The following is an 18,818-nucleotide window of genomic DNA, read 5'->3' as shown; positions in this document are numbered from 1 at the left end:
TCATTTGCTGAGGAGAGCTGTCTCCTCCTGTATCTCTTTTCCACTTAATCTCTAGCTCCACATGAGGCTGTTTTACTTACAGCGCAAGCAAGCAAGAATAGGCATCACATGCAGCAGCAACCTAACAGACACCATGAGCACCAACAAGCTAACATGCATGCCTTTAGACGCCCAAGCAACCACCCAGCAATGTTTCCCTATCCAAACTGGACATCTCCTAAAAAGGCAGTTGAGAATTCAGCTGTCCAGGTTTTGTGATGGAATCTGTTAGACCAACCTTCACTACAACATATTAGCCTTTGGCTTCAGCTGGAATTAAACACAACATAGCACATGATCCCCTCACTGAACAAAATCCCCATGCTGAGCAGACCTAAGGAAAGGAGGTGGAATCCCATCCTGCTCTCCTGGTCTGTTTCTCATGTAGATTTGCTATAAAGGAAGTGTTACTCTAAATTATGTTTTTAGGTAAGAAACATCCATATCAAACACACCATTAAACCTCACTCAGATCATGTATGGATGGCTGCCACACCTCTTCCCTTGTTACCAGTCAGTCACCGACCTGAGATACTGGTTTCCTCTGTTCACAGTTTATGCCTCCAATGAAAATCATATTGGGCATTACAGGCATGGGATAGTCAAAGACAAAGTCAGCTCTTTTCAGCCAAACGGATCCATGACTTAAAAGCTGCTTAATTGTCATTGGCTTTTGGAGGAAGTCTGAGGCCAGGCTTTCAAATCCTGAAAAGACCATATCGCAGGTGAAAGTCTCTGAAAGGCTTATCAGGAAGTTCTTCACTCTCTGAGAGAATGTCATGTGGTCTGTATTTTGTGAGAATAGGCGTGGGACATAGGATGGTGGGTCTGGTGCATGAGCAGCCTGAATGTCTACAGCGCATGGGAGGCCCCGCAAAAAGAAAACAGTAGGAATAGAAAAGTTCAAAGCAATTATCTGTCCACAGGGTGTCAGAGGATCTGTAAAGATGACATCGAATTTACTTTCTTCAATGTATTTCATCAGCTCTTTGTTGTACAGTAAGAAACGGCAGGCAGTTTGAAGCATAGCAGAGCCCTTTTTGAAGTTATTCCAAGTATTCATAAACCTGGTCAGGAAAGGATCGTTGCTGAAAACAGTTTCACTAATGGTGTGCAAAGATTCTTCAATCTCTTCCTTTTTGAAAGGTACAGGATAAGTTTTCATTTCATATGTCCCCGAGGAATCTACCAGCATTTTGCTCTCTGGTGCCATAACAACTATTTCATGCCCTTTCTTGTTCAGCTCGGTCAGCACCTTCTTCAAACTGAGCCAGTGGCTGCCCTCCATAGGGATTACCAGGACCTTTCCAGCAGTGGCAGGACTCAGGCAGCACAAGAAGAGGAGCAGCACTGCCACCAGCATGTTGCAGGTTGGATGGATAGGAACCCACACACAAGAGAGCTCAGCAGGGGTTCACAAGCTTTTGTAGCTGTGCTCCACCCTCGCAAACACCCCACTTGGCAGCGCTTTCTTATCATATCTCTGCCTTTTCAACTTGCATCTACCTTTTGGGTGCTCACAAGTTCACGTGCAATGAAGTCGCCATCAGTGAGTAATGATTGTAAAAGATGAGATGATGTTTGCACTTCAAAATGCACGAGCACAAGAAGATGTGTCTCCTATTGTACACTTAGCTCGGGCAAGCTGAAACTACAGCTGAATATCTCAGCCTTCTTCTTCTCACAGTAGGACCTCAGCCTTATGACACTTCTTACCTTTAGCAACCCAGCAACTTTTGCTGACATGTACTGACAATGTGCTCTAAGGTGCATGGGGATCCATGAAGGAAATGCATACACAGAGTGGATGCCCAGAAGCCCTGCTGACCCCATATGGTAGTAGTGGGTCTACAAAGAGCACACCCAAATGGCTCTTTTCCCTCCAGTATTCAAGTTCTTCCATCTCTTCTGTTTTGAAAGGAAGAGATGGCTGACACTGAAGGCTGACGCCTGACAGAGTTGTCACCAAGTGTAGTAAGTTGGTATTTTTTACTAAGTATTTTCTTTCCTAATGAAGCTGAGGCAGGTTGTACAGTGAAACATAACTTACAGTAAAGAGAGATAAATATGAGAAAGCAATGTTAAGGTACCTTAGTTCTATTTCTTGCCTTTTTTCTTTTTAATAACCCAAACCAATTGGTACAACTGAGGAAAATGACTTCTTTTTTTCATTGATGCAAACATCTATTTTTTGGACAATAAGTAGCCAACAGAACATCTTCCCCCACCTCTACGTATCCCTCCCATCTAACCTCTTATCCTACTGGATATAAAACTAAGTTGCACAATAGCAGTTCACGTTGTATCTCAGATAACATAAACTCACAACACGTTTCCAATTCATGAACTCACAAGTTCATGGCCAATGTCAGTTCAGTTCATGACTGAGAGAGTTCATGAACTCTGCGGGTCCAGGTCCTTCTCCAGCTGTAAACTGCTGGGGTTTTATGTTGGTGATAATCTCTCACCATAAAAGTTCATAAGTAGGTGGTTGGGCAAGTGCCTTTGGGATACAATTTGTGCCTCCAGGACATTCAAGACTCTACATCACCCGTGGAGCTTGCTTTCACATGCAGCTTCTGCAAGCTTATCTTCAAGTCTGGTTGGAAAGTTTTGACCTTAATGAGAACCTGCCCTCCAAAAAGAGCAGCCAGATTCATCACCTGCACTGTCGCCATATCAATAATTTACAACGTAGATTTGACTGAATGGACATTTTCAAACAGCTCAGGAGAAGGTGATGCACAGAAACAGGCCTCTTGCTCATAACCTCTGAAAAAGCTCTCAAATGAACACTAGAAGAAGATGCTTTCAAGCTAGATTGACAGATGAAGCAAGACAGTCATGCATGTCTCATGTAGGCCATTTACAGACATCCGTGTTGTCTTTAATATCCAATCAGCAACCATAGAGTCACAGAATCACAACCTGGTTTGTGTTGGAAGGGTCCTTAAAGCTCATCCAGTTCCAACCCCCTGCCATGGGCAGGGACACCTTCCACTAGAGCAGGTTGCTCCAAGCCCCATCCAACCTGGCCTTGCACACTTGCCCACTCCTGACTCCATGTCCTTTTGAAAGATGCCTTGTGAGCAACTGCTACTCCTGGTCCTTCAATTGAACAACTAGAGTGAACCAAGTAGCACCACAGACTGTTCTGGTAAGAGGATTGGCTCTGCCACTTCCAGCACCAGCACTAAACACACTTACCTGGACAAAAGCGGAGGGTATTTGGGCTTTCTTCCACAGTACTCTGTTTTAGGGATACTCACAATTTGCAGTACTTGAATATGCCTTTCCTCCTTTTAATCTGCTATAGGATATGCTGTATCTGATTCAAAGACCTGGTTGGTATGCAAAAACTCGATGGGAATTTACAGCAGACATCCATGCCCAGGAAAGCTTAAAACCTGGTTAAATAACCAATAAAAGAAGGGAAGGATACAACTTGGGGGTTAGATACTGACTCCTTGACATAGGTGTAAATGAATCAATCTGGCAGATGGATGTGACAGAAAAAGAACTAGCTAGAAGATGAACAGGTAAAATCTGAAGTCCTAAAACCTTCTATGCGGGTGAAAGGAGAAGGAGTATATGGAGGTATGAATGGACAGCCCATGAGAGAGCTGGGGAAGGAGGACACCATGTGGCAGACAGAGAGCAGACTGTGCATATGGGTGTTCCTCAGGCTACTCTTTCAGAGCAATATAGCCAAGTCTTCCAAGACTGGCTTTGGTTGCAAGGACAGCTCTTCCAAGGATGGATATGGCATAAGAAACTGAGACGAAATGGAAGCTAACAAATCTGGCTTCTGTTGGGGAGAAAAATTTGCATCTCACCACAGTTGGGGTGAGCTTCAGTTCAACAAGAAAGCTTATTATTTGCATAAAAGTTACGTTCACTTAAATTCTCATATCTTATGAGGCTTAGGTTTTCCAGGATATGATATCATCTGACTGCTGGATACTAGGAAATAACATTTCTGCATTAGGCAGGATTCCTTATTAGCTTTCTATCTTTAAATACCAAGGGGTTGCCAGTTAGGTTTTGATGTAAGGATACTTAAACATTTCTGTTCTTGCCTTTTCAATAAAAACAAGATGAAGTTTAATACCTGAGAGAGGTTTTTCTTCTCATTACAGTTTATCCCTCCAATAAAAACCATGTTGGGCATCACTGGTCTCGGGAACTCAAACACAAAGTCATATCTCATCAGCCAAACAGATCCACGGCTTAGAAGGTCCACAGTTGTCACTCGCTTTTGGAAAAACTCACTTGCAAGTTCTTCAAATTGAGCAAAGAAAGGCTTACAGTAAACCAACTCCAGCATACGGACCAGCACGTTCTTCACACGTTGAGTAAATATCATGTTATCTGAATTACCGATGAAGAGCCTGGGGATGTAGGAAAGAGGGTTTGGGCACTGGGTGGCATCAGAATCCGTACCACAAGGAAGTCCCCGCAGAAAGTAGACGGAAGGAATTGAAAGCAGCTCAGCAATTATGGGTCCGCACATCTGAGTTGGATCCGATAAAACTACCTCAAATTTGCTCTCTCTCAGATACTGCATCATGTCTTTGTTGTGCAAGAGGCTCTTACAGTTGCTGAAAAACAACTTGGATATTTCTATGGTGCTTTGGTACGTTGTAATAATGATATTCAAAAGAGATTGTTCAATAAAATGGGCATCAATGAATGATTTGAGCACCGCAGCTAAATGGTCCTCTTGGTAAGGCATTGGATATACTTTCACTGTATAATTCTGAGGCTCCTTTGGCTTCATATGCAAACTTGTTGACGGTACAACCACAACAACTTCATGTCCATTTTGCTGAAGTTTCTCCACTACTGGGCGCATGCTGAGCCAGTGACTTCCATCCTGAGGTACCACCAGGATCTTTCCACCTTCAGCAAAGGTTAAAGATGATATCAGAAGAAGAAATATCGCAGTACGTTGGTAATAACACTGAAATGGAAGAGTCATTTTGGGAGAAGGAAACCAGAGAGCTCTACTGTAGAGGCATCCGACACAGTCTTTTATATGAAGGTCCTTGCAAGGGAATTTATTGACGGCAGGAATAAATATTTAACTTCCCCATATTGCTGTGGTAATCCTTCAGTGTTGCAACTGCTCATATAACAAGGAAGGTGATCACACTGTTCTTGAAAAAAGATGCCCTCCTTTGTATTCTCTGTTAATTTTTAAGCTTGGGAGCATGGCAGCACATCACTTCCTTCATGGAACTAAGATGAGGAATGTCACCTTGTAGGAAGAGTTGTGATTAATACCATTGGCTTGGTAAGGACCCAGTGAGAAAATAAGCCTAGTTTTGCTTTCAAAAGGCAACCTTTAAAATATACACAGCAGAATAAATGGAAATTGCAACCCCCTTTCTTTTATGGCCTAGCCTAACTGAGACTACCTAACCAGTATGTAGAAGGCTGGTGTTAAATTCCCACCTCCTGGAAGCAGTCAAACCTGCATGTCTTACTAATATACCACAGCTACCAAGGCAGGTTTACAGGTGTTTGCTGTTCATTACGCAGAAGCCACCTGGCTCACTTTTAGTTTTGAAGGATGTTGTGCGTGCAGATGAGCACCAGAGTAGTTTATGACCTGAGGTCTCAGAGAGTGAGAGCCATGTGCCAGCTTGGAGGAAAGGCTTCCCCTCTGGATGCTGAAGAATACAAATTTTATGTTGAACAAGGATGAAGCTTGAGTGACCCAAGACTGCAGATTCATTTTGCTGTTAAAAGTATCCCTTGTGATCAGGCTTGTGTGGGTTATTCTGGGTGGTTCTTTGAGCTGGCAAGGAGTGTTGCAGCTATGGAGCAGCTCTCCACTGTCATGCAAGCAGCTCTGAGGAGTTGAGACTGTTTGGACCATAAGCCACAACCATGGTGAGGGGTTTGGGTGCAGGTGTGCTTACTCTTCACCCTGTGATTGCTCCAGCTGGAAGAGTCTCTCAAACTGCTTATCTCTGAGTTGGACTGGTGGTGATGTGTGGATTTCTTTTAACCTGAGCAGCAAACAGTGAGTGGCACCAAGGTAAGAGGAATGTTGCATGAGCAAATTGTTTGTTGAGGCAGCCTGGGAGGGTTGATGTTATGTACTGGATTTGTTCTCCTGTTGTTAGATGCAATTGTTCACCTCCTTAAGCTCTGGCTCTTGCAAGCAGGAACAAGCTGCTCAAATGCAAGAGTATGTGGATGATGTAATTTGATTTCCCAGGTTTCTAAATGGTGAATCAGGCACGGAGGAAGCCTTGTATAACCGAACCCAGTCCTTTTTTGTGATGCTACCCAATGTCAGACAAACGCAGGTTGGTAGCTGCTGGCATGACCCTGCCTGTTTCCCCCCTAATGTTTTGCATAGCTATGGAGATACACTGACCTTTGCCTGCACAGGAGAAGGTCGTATGTATATGTAGTTTGACTAGCAGGACTTCAGAGGAAAAACAACCCATAAAAGCAATGCACTGCAACCTGGAAAGTAGTCTTTCCCTAAGTCTTTGCAGTAGACAGCTAAGCAAGTCACAGAACACAGCTCTTATTTCCAGGGCAGCCCCTTCCTAAGCCATAAACAGAAATCATATGAAAATGACAGTATGAGAGCCTGAAATGAATGACTGTATCCTAACACAAAGTGACATTTAAGGCTGCCCAGGTACATGCAATTGGAAGATTTCCCAACTTTTTGTCAAAAGAACTGTGTTTTACACCTTCCTTCCATTTCTCCTCTTCAAAATATGGGAGGTACAGGGATGTGGACAAGAGCAAAGTGAAGAGGACTGTGAGATGAAGTGTTTGGTTAGAGCAGCTGTTTCAGGTTGATCCATCCTATGCATTGAAGTTGTACCATGTACGATGGTTAAAGTTTCTTTTTCAAAAGTTGGACTGTTTTTACTGGTCTGATGGTGTGTATTTGACCATTGCAATATAAGACAGATGAACAGCATTGTCAGCTTTAAAGGTGTTCAACATCCTTTACAAAAGCACCACGAACAGATGCTGATGTGCTATCAGGCTGCTCTGAACTGCCACTACATTCATCAAAAACTTGGATATTGCCCCCCAGAAATGACCCTTGTATTTGGTTCACGAGCAGAGCATGTTCTGGCTGCAGAACATGACCTGTTTTCTTAACCCTTATGTCGGAGGAACAAACCACAGGGTCTTTATTCAATGACACTTCTCCTTTACTTGAGTAACTACCTACTTAAATCTGGGGTTATTTTAATGTTTGTCGTGTTTTGAGCCCAGCCGGTAACTCAGAACCACGCAGCCACTCACTCACTCCCCCCCTTCTTCTTCCCCCTGCTCCCGGAGGGGTGGGGAGGAGAATCGGAAGAATGTAACTCCCACGGGTTGAGATAAGAGCAGTCCAGTAACTAAGGTATAATACAAAACCACTACTGCTACCACCAACAATAATAATGATAAGGGAAATAACAAGGGGAGAGGATACAATTGCTCACCACCCGCCGACCGATAGCCAGCCCGACCCGAGCAGTGATCTGGGTCTTCCGGGTAGCTCCCCCCGGTTTATACACTGGGCATGATGTGCCATGGTATGGAATACCCCTTTGGCCAGTTTGGGTCAGGTGTCCTGTCTCTGCATCCTCCCGGCTTCCCCTCCTCCCTGGCAGAGCATGAGACTGAGAAAGCCCTTGGTCACAGCAAACATTACTTAGCAACAACTAAAAACATCGGTGTTATCAGCGTTGTTCCGAGGCTGAAAGCCAAAAAGACAGCACTGCACCAGCTACTAAGAAGGAGAAAAAATGACTGCTACAGCTGAACCCAGGACAGTATCCACCGCTTTTTCCATACCATTCATGTCATGCTCAGATCCCACATTTTTTAATATACCATTGCTTTTGTCTTTTATATATGTACATATATACACCCACACCCAAAGAGAAAGATATTATTCCTTAGTCCATGGACCAATCCCTATAAAGTTGCTGAATTCATCCAGTCCATGATGTCAGGCTCCATCTCTTTTAATAGTCTTTTAGGGCAGGAGGGACGGTGTGTAGTGTTGGGCTGGTGCCTGCTGATGACACCGCCAAACTCGTCTGGTCACTGCTGAGCTTGTCTGGTTTCATTCTTTGTTGGGGTGATGATTGGAGGGAAGTCAGGGTCAGTTGCTGGTGACTTGAAGATATCTAGCTGGTGGGCTATAAAAGTGTTATAGAGCAGGCAACAGCATACAATTGAGTTCATTGGCTATTTTCCCCCCATATTAAATCCCCTTGAGGTACACATCGGACTTCCCCATCTTCCTGCATTACCCACCAAGTATATCCAGGTCCCTGAGCAAAAGCAACCCCATGTGTGGGTTTGCCTTTACCTGAAGCAGGAATAAACCAGACTGTCTTCCCCAACAAATTCTTTATGTGCACCACAGGAGCTTTATCCCCCTCCACAGTACGTAAAAGTTCTGATTGGGCTGGGCCAGCCCTATTGGCAGATCCCCTAGTGTTGACCAACCAGGTAGCTTTTGGTAAATGTGTATCCCAGTGTTTGAAAGTCCCACCACCCATTGCTCTCAGTATGGTTTTTAACAGCCCATTGTACCGTTCAATTTTCCCAGAGGCTGGAGCATGGTAGGGGATGTGATATACCCACTCAATGCCATGCTCTTTGGCCCAAGTGTCTATGAGGTTGTTCTGGAAATGAGGCCTTTGTCTGACTCAGTTCTCTCTGGGGTGCCGTGTCGCCACAAGACTTGTTTCTCAAGGCCCAGGATAGTGTTCCGGGCAGTGGCGTGGGGCACAGCGTATGTTTCCAGCCAGCCGGTGGTTGCTTCCACCATGGTAAGAACATAGCGTTTGCCTTGGCGGGTTGGTGGGAGTGTGATATAGTCAATCTGCCAGGCTTCCCCATACTTGTACTTCAGCCATCGTCCTCCATACCAGAGAGGCTTTAACCGCTTGACTTGCTTAATTGCAGCACATGTTTCACATTCGTGAATAACCTGGGCAATAGTGTCCATCGTTAAGTCTACCCCTCGATCACGAACCCATCTGTATGTTACGTCTCTGCCTTGATGGCTTGAGGTGTCATGGGCCCACCAGGCTAAAAATAATTCACCCTTATGTTGCCAATCTAAGTCCATCTGAGCCACTTCAATCTTAGCAGCTTTATCCACTTGCTGGTTGTTCTGGTGCTCCTCTGTGGCCTGACTCTTGGGTACATGAGCATCTATGTCGCGTACCTTCACCACCAGGTTCTGCACCCGAGCAGCGATATCTTGCCACAATGCAGCAGCCCAGATGGGTTTACTTCTGCGTTGCCAGTTGCTCTGCTTCCATTGCTGCAACCACCCCCACAGGGCATTTGCCACCATCCATGAGTCAGTAGAGATAAAGTACTGGCCATTTTTCTCGTTCAGCAATGTCCAAGGCCAGCTGGATGGCTTACACCTCTGCAAACTGACTCAATTCACCCTCTCCTTCAGCAGTTTCTGCAACTTGTCGCAGGGGACTCCACACAGCTGCCTTCCATCTCCGATGCTTTCCCACAATACGGCAGGTCCCATTAGTAAACAAGGCATATTGCTTTTCACTCTCTGACAGTTCACTATATGGTGGGGCCTCTTCAGCATGCATCACCTCCTCCTCTGGTGACATCCCAAAATCTTTTCCCTCTGGACAGTCCATGATGACTTCTAGAATTCCTGGACGACTGGGATTTCCTATTCGAGCTCGTTGTGTAATTAGCATGGCCCACTTACTCCATGTAGCGTCAGTTGCATGATGTGTAGAGGAGACCCTGCCTTTGAACATCCAGCCCAGCACAGGCAGCCGGGGTGCCAGGAGGAGCTGCGCTTCAGTGCCAATCACTTTTGAAGCAGCTCAAACCTCTTCATAGGCTGCCAGTATCTCTTTTTCAGTGGGAGTATAGCTGGCCTCGGATCCTTTACATCCCCGACTCCAAAAGCCGAGGGATCGACCTCGACTCTCCCCTGGAGCTTTCTGCCAGAGGCTCCAGGTAGGACCATTCTCCCCAGCTGCGGTATAGAGCACATTTTTCACATCTGGCCTGGCCCAGACTGGTCCAAGGGCTACTGCATGAACTATTTCTCGTTTAATTTGTTCAAAGGCTTGTTGTTGCTCAGGGCCCCATTTGAAATCATTCTTCTTCCAGGTCACGTCATAGAGAGGGCTTATAATCAGACTGTAATTTGGGATGTGCATTCTCCAGAACCCCACGACACCTAAGAAAGTTTGTGTTTCTTTCTTGTTAGTTGGTGGAGACATTGCTGTTATCTTGTTGATCACATCTGTGGGGATCTGGCGACGTCCATCTTGCCATTTTATTCCCAAAAATTGAATCTCCTGTGCAGGTCCCTTGACCTTACTCCGTTTTGGCAAAACCAGCCTTCAGCAGGATTTGGATTATCTTCCTCCCTTTCTCAAAAACTTCTTCCGCTGTATCACCCCACACGATGATGTCATCAATGTATTGCAGGTGTCCTGGAGCTTGCCCCTGTTCCAGCGCAGTCTGGATCAATCCATGGCAGATGGTAGGGCTGTGTTTCCACCCCTGGGGCAGTCGGTTCCAAGCGTACTGGATGCCCCTCCAAGTGAAAGCAAACTGTGGCCTGCATTCTGCTGTCAAAGGGATTGAGAAAAATGCATTGGCAATATCAATTGTGGCATACCACTTGGCTGCCTTTGGCTCCAGTTCATATTGAAGTTCTAGCACGTCCGGTACGGCAGCACTCAGTGGTGCTGTGACTTCGTTCAGGCCACGATAGTCTACTGTTAGTCTCCACTCTCCATTAGACTTTTGCACTGGCCATATGGGGCTATTAAAGGGTGAGTGAGTCCTGCTAATCACTCCTTGGCTCTCCAGCCTACGGATCAGCTTATGGATGGGAATCAAGGAGTCTCGGTTGGTGCGATATTGCCGCCGGTGCACTGTTGTGGTCGCAATTGGCACTCGTTGTTCTTCGACCTTCAGCAACAGAAGGATCCTCTAAGAGACTGGGCAAGGTCTGCTGCTTAATTTCCTCTGTCTCCAAGGCAGCGATACCAAAAGCCCGTTGATACCGTTCTGGGTCTTTGAAGTACCCTCTCCTGAGATAGTCTATGCCAAGGATGCATGGAGCCCCTGGACCAGTCACAATGGGGTGCTTTTGCCACTTCCTCCCAGTCAGGCTGATTTCAGCCTCCAGTACAGTCAACTCTTGGGATCCTCTTGTCACTCCAGAAATATAAATGGGTTCCACCCCCTGATACCTTGATGGCATCAGGGTGCACTGTGCACCAGTATCTATTAGAGCCTTATACTTCTGTGGGACTGATGTGCCAGGCCACCTGATCCACACAGTCCAGTAAACCTGATTGTCCCTCTCCTCCACCTGGCTGGAGGCAGGGCCCCTCTAATAGTGATCATAAGATTGTCCACTTATGTCTTCTAGAAAGGCATTAGTATACCTTATCACAGGAGCTGGAGTAAAATCAGCTCTTCCACTCCATCTGGGAAACTGCTCACCAGAGACTGGAGCAGCAACTTTCATGGAAAGATTATCCTTGACCGTTGTTCTCCTCTTCAGTTCATGCACCTGTTGCTCCAGAACTGAAGTAGATTTTCCATCCCACTTTCTCATGTCTTCTCCGTGATCCTGCAGGTAAAACCATAGGGTGGCCCATGGCGTGTACCTCCTATATTTTCTCTCTCGAGCAGTAGGGCATCTTCTGTTAATAGTTGAGACATGGGTTGGTACACGTGGGGAGCTGGATAGATCGGATAAATCGTCTCTCAATTGTTTGAACTCCTGGGACAGTTTTTCCACAGCTGAAATGATGGAAGGGGTGAGATTGTCTTCAAACTCTCGGAGTTGACGAATCAGTTCATCCACTGTTGGTGGTGTTACTTCATTCCAGGTCATTGATGCCAATGAGTGGGCATATGATGATGGTGCACTCCCTGTAAGTTTCCGCCACATGGGTCGTGTACATTCGACTTCATCTGCATCTACAGATGTATTCCTGGCATCCGGCCTACGACAGATCATCTCTAGAATGGCTGATTCCCTCAGAGACTGGATGCCTTTCTCTATCGTGGTCCAGTTGGCTGAGTGATTCATAATATCGTCCTTGTAGGGAAACCTTTCCTTCACAGCTGCCAAGAGCCGCCTCCAAAGGCTGAGGGCTCGCTTCTTTTTTGAGATCGCTTTGTCAATTCGTCCTTCTCTAGCACGTGATCCCAGCTGCTTGGCTTCCCTACCTTCTAGTTCGTGACTGTCGGCCCCACTGTCCCAGCATCGGAGCAACCAGGTGACGATGTGCTCCCCTGGAAGACAGGTGAAATCTTTTCACATATTCCACAGCTCAGTCAAGGTCTGGGGCCGAGAAGTCACCTCTTCTTCTTCTTCCTCTTCCTCTGATCCACGTAGTAGTAACTCCTGTTCAGATCCTGTTCCGTGTAGTAATTGCATTGGGACTTCATCTTTCTTCACTGTAGGGGTTGCTTTTTGTGCCTCTCATTTGCTTTTGCTTACAGGGGCAACAGATATTGTCACAAATTGGCCATTTGGTTTAGCTGCAGTGTTTATCACTGTGGTTGGAGTGGCTGCAGTGTCTGCCACTAGGGTTGGAGTGCCTGCAGTGTCTGTTGCTGGGGTTGGTGCAGCTGTTGTGCTTGGGGGTTGAGTAACACCAACAGCTGCATTGTCTGTTGCTGTCAGGGTTTGAGTAGCTGCTGTGCTTGTCACTGGGGTTGGTGTAGCTGCTGTGCTTGGAGTTGGAGTAGCTGCATTGTCTGTTGCTTTGCCATCAGATCCAGAGACATTTTTTTCCCTTTGAAGGTTAGTGTTGAGCAGGGCTCTGTAGGAATAGGCCAAACCCTAGCACGTTGCAGCGAGTTGTCCCTCTCTGGTATGACCAGGACAGCACACCTCGTTTAAGTGTTTTACTAGTTTTTCCGGATGTTGCACATGTTCAGTGGTGAAGTTCCAATGCACTGGAGGGGCCCACTGGCCTAGATACTTGCCCATACTATCCCACACACCCTGCCACTCATGACCGTCCAGCCTCGGGCAAAATCTCTTGGTGGTCCTCCTATATCGTCGTCTAACCCTAGACCAGATTTGAACCCGATACTGCTTAACTTTTGAGATCAGACGAAATAGGGTGTTCCCAGGGCGGGATGGCCGCGGGTAAAACACACTCCGTATGTTTGCCAACATGCTGATCCCCAGCACAATCAAGCAGGCAGGTCTCAAGGGTATTCAAAGGCCATCCAAAACCTTCAGAACTCTCAAATGCTGTTGTAAATAGCCTGGTGGGGGAGTGGGGGGTGTAAGGGAATGCCTCCTTCATAGGTTGACCCCCCGAGGAGAAAAAAAAAGATATGCAATTGCTAAAAAATTTCATTATATACTTCCCAAAGTATACAGGTGGTGGCCATGCCGGGAGTGCAAGCCAGACCAGTTTCATGATCAATGAGTCTATTGTATTACAAGTCATTACCATGAAGTACAGTGAAACAAGAACCTTAGCCCAGGCCCCCCAGCCAATAAACACTAAACCAGCAAATACTGGCTGTAAGTAAGGTACGACATGCTGAAACTCTGAGATCAAGCGCAACAACTCTGAGAGCAAATAAATCAACATTGTGATGAGTAGTAACAATGAATACTTATCACAAATATGATTAGACACACTCTGGTCAGATCTGTCGTTATCTCAACCCTTCATGCCCCACGTTGGGTGCCACAAAGAACTGTCGTGGTTTGAGCCCAGCCGGTGGCTTGGAACCACGCAGCCGCTCGCTCACTCCCCGCCTTTTTCCTCCCCCAGCTCCCGGAGGGATGGGGAGGAGAATCGGAAGAATGTAACTCCCACGGGTTGAGATAAGAGGAGTCCACTAACTAAGGTATAACACAAAACCACTACTACTACCACCAATAATAATAATGATAAGGGAAATAGCAAGGGGAGAGGATACAATTGCTCACCACCCGCCGACCGATACCCAGCCCGACTCGAGCAGCGATCTGGCCTTCTGGGTAACTCCCCCCGGTTTATATACTGGGCATGACGTGCTGTGGTATGGAATACCCCTTTGGCCAGTTTGGGTCAGGTGTCCTGTCTCTGCGTCCTCCCGGCTTCCCCTCCTCCCTGGCAGAGCATGAGACTGAGAAAGTCCTTGGTCGAAGTAAACATTACTCAGAAACAACTAAAAATATCGGTGTTATCAGCGTTGTTCCGAGGCTGAAAGCCAAAAAGACAGCACTGCACCAGCTACTAAGAAGGAGAAAAAATGACTGCTACAGCTGAACCCAGGACAATGTTTAAGTTTACCAGTTGTTTAAAAAAAGTAATGGGTGGTTTAGGTTAAAGAAATCAAATAAACAAACCAGGAACAACTTTGAAACGTTGTTATATGTGACATTTCTGAACTTCACTTTGATCAAATCACATGGACTTTGTTTTATGAGCTGCAAAAAAGCAACTTTGAGTTCACTTTGGATAAGGATGAGATATTCATCAAGGCGTCTCAGGGCTCATAGGCCAAGTTCATTTGCAATGTCCCCCTAATGAGGGACTGCTTTCCATGCCAGCATTCAGGTGCTTCTGGAGTCATTAGAGGATGATGCTGGCACAGGACCTCTGCTCAGTCAAGATCTTCCATCTGATATCTTGCAAGCCCTGTGTGAAACCTCCAGACACATTTGGCAACTGGATTTCTGTTCTGTTAATGAATATGTAATTGCTACTGTGCAAAGTGCAGGACAAGAGGAAATCCAGCATAAGCCAGCCAGTGTGGTTACCTCAGTCGCCAAACTCCCCGTGGCTCATGTTCTCCCACTCGCTCTGAGAGTGTCAGCTATGGACCATACTTATGTCTTAGGAGGGTCAGACAACTTTGGATTGAATTCCCAGCTCTGTGCTGGGTAAGACACATGTGCCCAATTCTGCATAGGCATAAGCTCCTCAGCACCCTGCTGCCTTCAGCTCCAGAGCAGGTACTCCATGGGGCCACATCAGATACAGCAGAAAGGAGCCCTCTTCAGGAATGAGGCCACAGAAAGGACTGTGGCATAAGCTCCTCACCTGAGAAAAGACACCTCATTTTGAATCTCCAGTTGTCTCTCCCTTTCCCAGTCATCCTGTCTTTTGGGGGGTTTTTTGTCTGTTGAGCAATGGGCTACCAGGCTTTATAGAATCATAGAATAGTTAGGGTTGGAAAGGACCTTAAGATCATCTAGTTCCAATCCCCCTGCCATGGGCAGGGTCATGTTGCACTAAACCATGTTGCCCAAGGCTCTGTCCAACCTGGCCTTGAACACCACCAGGAACAGAGCATTCACAACTTCCTTGGGCAACCCATTCCAGTGCCTCACCACCCTCACTGTAAAGAACTTCTACCTTACATCTAATCTAAACTTCCCCTGTTTAAGTTTGAAGCCACTACCCCTTGTCCTACCACTACAGTCCCTAACAAACAGTCCCTCTCCAGCATCCTTGTAGCCCCCTTCAGACAGTGGAAGCTGTTCTGAGGTCTCCATGCAGCGTCTCTTCTCTAGGCTGAACAGCCCCAACTTTCTCAGCCTGTCTTCATACAGGAGGTGCTCCAGCCCCCTGATCATCCTCGTGGCCCTCCTCTGCACTAGCTGGTTTCGAAGAACTATCTATTCTTATCACACGATTAGATTTCTGAACAGTAACGACCAACCCAGGGCTTGCCTCTGTATATGGAGAAGTAGGTTTTGTTCTCCCATATGACTCACTTCACATTTGTTTGCACTGTGCTATTGCCTTGTTGCTGGGCACTGTTCCAAGTGAAATAGGAGGAATTTCTCTGCTGTCTGTAGAAAATATAGCTAGGAAAGGGCAGAGTGAAGACAGGGGGAAATCGCAAGGTTCTTCCAGGTTTGGAACATGTGATTTCCACTGAATGGCAAATGTTAGTGTGAAATGCCAGGTATACAACGAGGGCAGGAACGCTCTTCCCTTGTAGCAAGCTTACAAACTGTTTGCAGCTCTGAGACCTTCAAGGTATAGAAGTAGAGATTTCTGTCGTGCAACCAGCAAGAATTTGCCTCTTAGATCCCAAATTACAAAGTGCCACTTTTGAGCCTAAGGTGAGAGAATGCCTTATAATATTGCTCTAATAGTCTAATTTATAATACTGTTATTTATTTGCTTTTTAAATTTATTAATTTACTCCTTATTGATTGCAGTGGACTCTGCAGAAGTCTGTTGAAGAGTATAAAAGAAATCTGAAAGTAGAGCTCAAATATACTGTACTGCAATTGTGCAGTGATCTTGTGTGAGCCCTGCTCAGAAGAGAATATGTTCTGCTTCGTGCCTGGAAAGAAATGTCTAGCATTACGAATTGGTTTAGAGACTATATCGTAACTATTAAAAGAGATTTTATCAAAACCGATTTAAATTTCTCTATTCGCTTTAAAAACCCCGCAGAACAATTCTGGTAAAAGCAAATGTCAAGAAATAGGTATGAAAACTTATCTGAGTTTTGCATGCAAGCATCTTTTACCTTCTCATTACCTGAGATTAATTCTTGCCATTTCAACATGACATTTATGTTTCAGCATGATCTACAAACAGACATAACTCAACACAAACAGACAGTTTGGAAACCATATGTCATAAAACCACAACCAAAGCAAGTTAACTGGCTTTGCTGAGCCTGGAATGAAAACCAAAAGACACTTTGCAGAGCATGGTCTTTAGGTTTATGGTCAGATGAAAGAAATATATGTCAGACTCCATGAAAATGAAATCAAAACCTGGTTAATGAATAATATACATTCACTGAGGGCAGTAATTTGTGGCTGGTAAATGAAGCCCATTTTTGGTTGGACTTGTCAGAATATCCTCATTAATTCATATCAGTTTTCTGCCCCCATCAAGGTAATTTGGTTTCAGCCTGTGGAAAACAATTGCAAACTCCTGGTTTTATTAAATCGTTACCAGATTAAATAAATAAATGAATAATATTCAAGAAAATAAAAGACATCAAACCCCCTGAAGTTCCAGAAATGACATACTCACATTTCATTGCAAAATGTAGGATTTGGAGAAAAAAAAAACCCCATACCTTAGACAGTGGTTTCCTCTCAGCGCAGTTTATACCTCCAATAAAGACCATATTGGGCATCACTGGTCTGACATACTCAAACACAAAGTCATATCTCAGAAGCCAAATGGAAGCAGAGTCCACGAGGTCTATGAGGGACACATCCCTCTGAAGAATTTCAGAAGCAAACTTTACTGCGGTTCCATAGAAACCGTTACAGTACCTACGCTCCAGGAGGTAAATCAGCGCATTTTCCACTCTCTGCAAGAAAGTCATTTGGTCAGAGTTGAAGGTAAATAGCCTGGGTATGTAGGACAGAGGACTTGGGCACTGTGGTGCCTCATAGTGTAAGTTGCAAGGAAATCCTCTCATAAAGAACAAGTGTGGAAGAGAAAAATACTGAGCAAGCACTGGTCCGCACATAAAGACGGGGTCTGTTAGGAGAGCATCGAAGCTGCTTTGATTCACGTACTGAAGGAGCTCCTTGTTGCTGAACAGGTTCTTGCACTGAGTAAACAGTAATTGGAAAACATGCAGTGAGCCGTTATATATTGTTATGGTGTTCAGTGGGAAAGGCAGGTCCTTCAGGTGAGCTGCAATGTACTCAGAAAAGCCACTATTCAGGTCTTCTAATGTGTAAGACACTGGGTATGTTTTCACCGTGTAGGCCTCTGCCACTCTCATCTGCCAGCTTACTTCTGGTACAATCACCACCACTTCATGTCCTCTCTCGCTGAGCTTTTCAACCAGTGGCCGCATGCTAAGCCAGTGACTTCCATCCATGGGCAATACCAGGAGTTTCCCTCCATCTGAGAGGCCAGGAAGGAGGAGGATGAAAATCCAGGCACAGCAAAGCCTCAAAGTCATGTTCCTGTGGTCAGAATAAGGACTGTGAAAGTCTTCTCCTTCAGGATGTTAGTTGAAGATGCTTTTGAAGGAAGCTGGTGAGTTTATATACTGAGTTGGGCTGCTTTGTCATAATCTTCTAGTTAATGATTTACTGCTTTGGATTATGGGCTGTTTGGGTTGTTTTCCTTTCTCATTACTTGTGAAGCCAAATGCAGTGACCCTTTCCTGTGCTTAGTCCTTGAAGCTTTTATGTTCAGTGGAGAACCAGCTCCTCAGCTTGATAGCAAGATTTCCTGCAACTCTCTTAATCATTAATGCATCCTGTCTCACGCCTTGGCCAGGACTAAGGCAAGTCAGGTGCAAACAGCTCCACCACCACAGCAACAAACGTAAACGGCCTCAACGAATTTCCTTGTGGTTGGAGATGTGGATGTTGAGATAATTTCTCCAAGGACAGAGACCCTCAAGAGAAGGGGAATGGGTAGATGAAGCAAGTCTGAGCTAGCAGGAATCTCCAGAGTCTACAATGATGCCAAGAAGGGACAATGAAGGAGGCTTCAGAGCAGTAATGCAGTTGTTTCACAGCCTACGAGATGGCTCTCAGGCAGCTGAAAACTCCTCATCACTTGCCTATACGTCAAGTAGAGGCCAGAGATAAGACATGTACTAAATGTGTCTTAATGACTACTACTCCCAGCATGGCTTGGACTGTTCAATAGAGACTTGGGTGTGAGCCCAGCTGTCGGACCTGACTTAGCCAATGAGGAGCTTCAGCACAAGTGTGGGTTTGCAAGAGCAATCAGCTTCACAGCATTGCTTCTGATGTTATTGGTGCCAGAACTATTAGATTCCTAAACATAACTGTGACA

At 45.6% G+C, this 18,818-nt stretch overlaps 2 protein-coding genes across 2 annotated transcripts in view; both read right to left on the bottom strand.

Annotated features, from left to right (window-relative positions):
• The window catches only part of LOC115608795 (UDP-glucuronosyltransferase 1-1-like), a 35,177-nt gene extending 17,150 nt beyond the window's left edge, over nt 1-18,027 (bottom strand). The window contains exon 1 of the mRNA XM_030488129.2: nt 17,122-18,027. Within this exon, the coding sequence (XP_030343989.1) occupies nt 17,122-17,967 (846 nt within the window). The 5' untranslated portion in view covers nt 17,968-18,027. The remainder of the gene's footprint in view (nt 1-17,121) is intronic.
• On the bottom strand, nt 554-4,894 carry LOC115609025 (UDP-glucuronosyltransferase 1-1-like). Its single transcript, XM_030488667.1, has 2 exons — nt 4,151-4,894; nt 554-1,441 (listed from the first exon to the last, which is right to left on the bottom strand). Exons 1-2 carry the CDS (start codon nt 4,892-4,894, stop codon nt 554-556), a joined length of 1,632 nt encoding a protein of 543 aa, XP_030344527.1.
• Nucleotides 18,028-18,818: the final 791 nt, after the last annotated feature.

Source organism: Strigops habroptila, chromosome 5, assembly GCF_004027225.2.
Source record: "Strigops habroptila isolate Jane chromosome 5, bStrHab1.2.pri, whole genome shotgun sequence".
In the NCBI taxonomy this organism is placed as follows: domain Eukaryota; kingdom Metazoa; phylum Chordata; class Aves; order Psittaciformes; family Psittacidae; genus Strigops; species Strigops habroptila.
This window is presented reverse-complemented; position numbering and strand designations above follow the sequence as displayed.

Coding starts and splice junctions, on each gene's coding strand:
- LOC115609025 (XM_030488667.1), bottom strand. CDS start 4,894: ATGCGCCCAGTAGTGGAGAAACTTCAGCAAAATGGACATGAAGTTGTT. Junction 1,442..4,150: donor AGAAGAAAAACCTCTCTCAG/GTATTAAACTTC, acceptor ACCCCTGCTGAG/CTCTCTTGTGTGTGGGTTCC.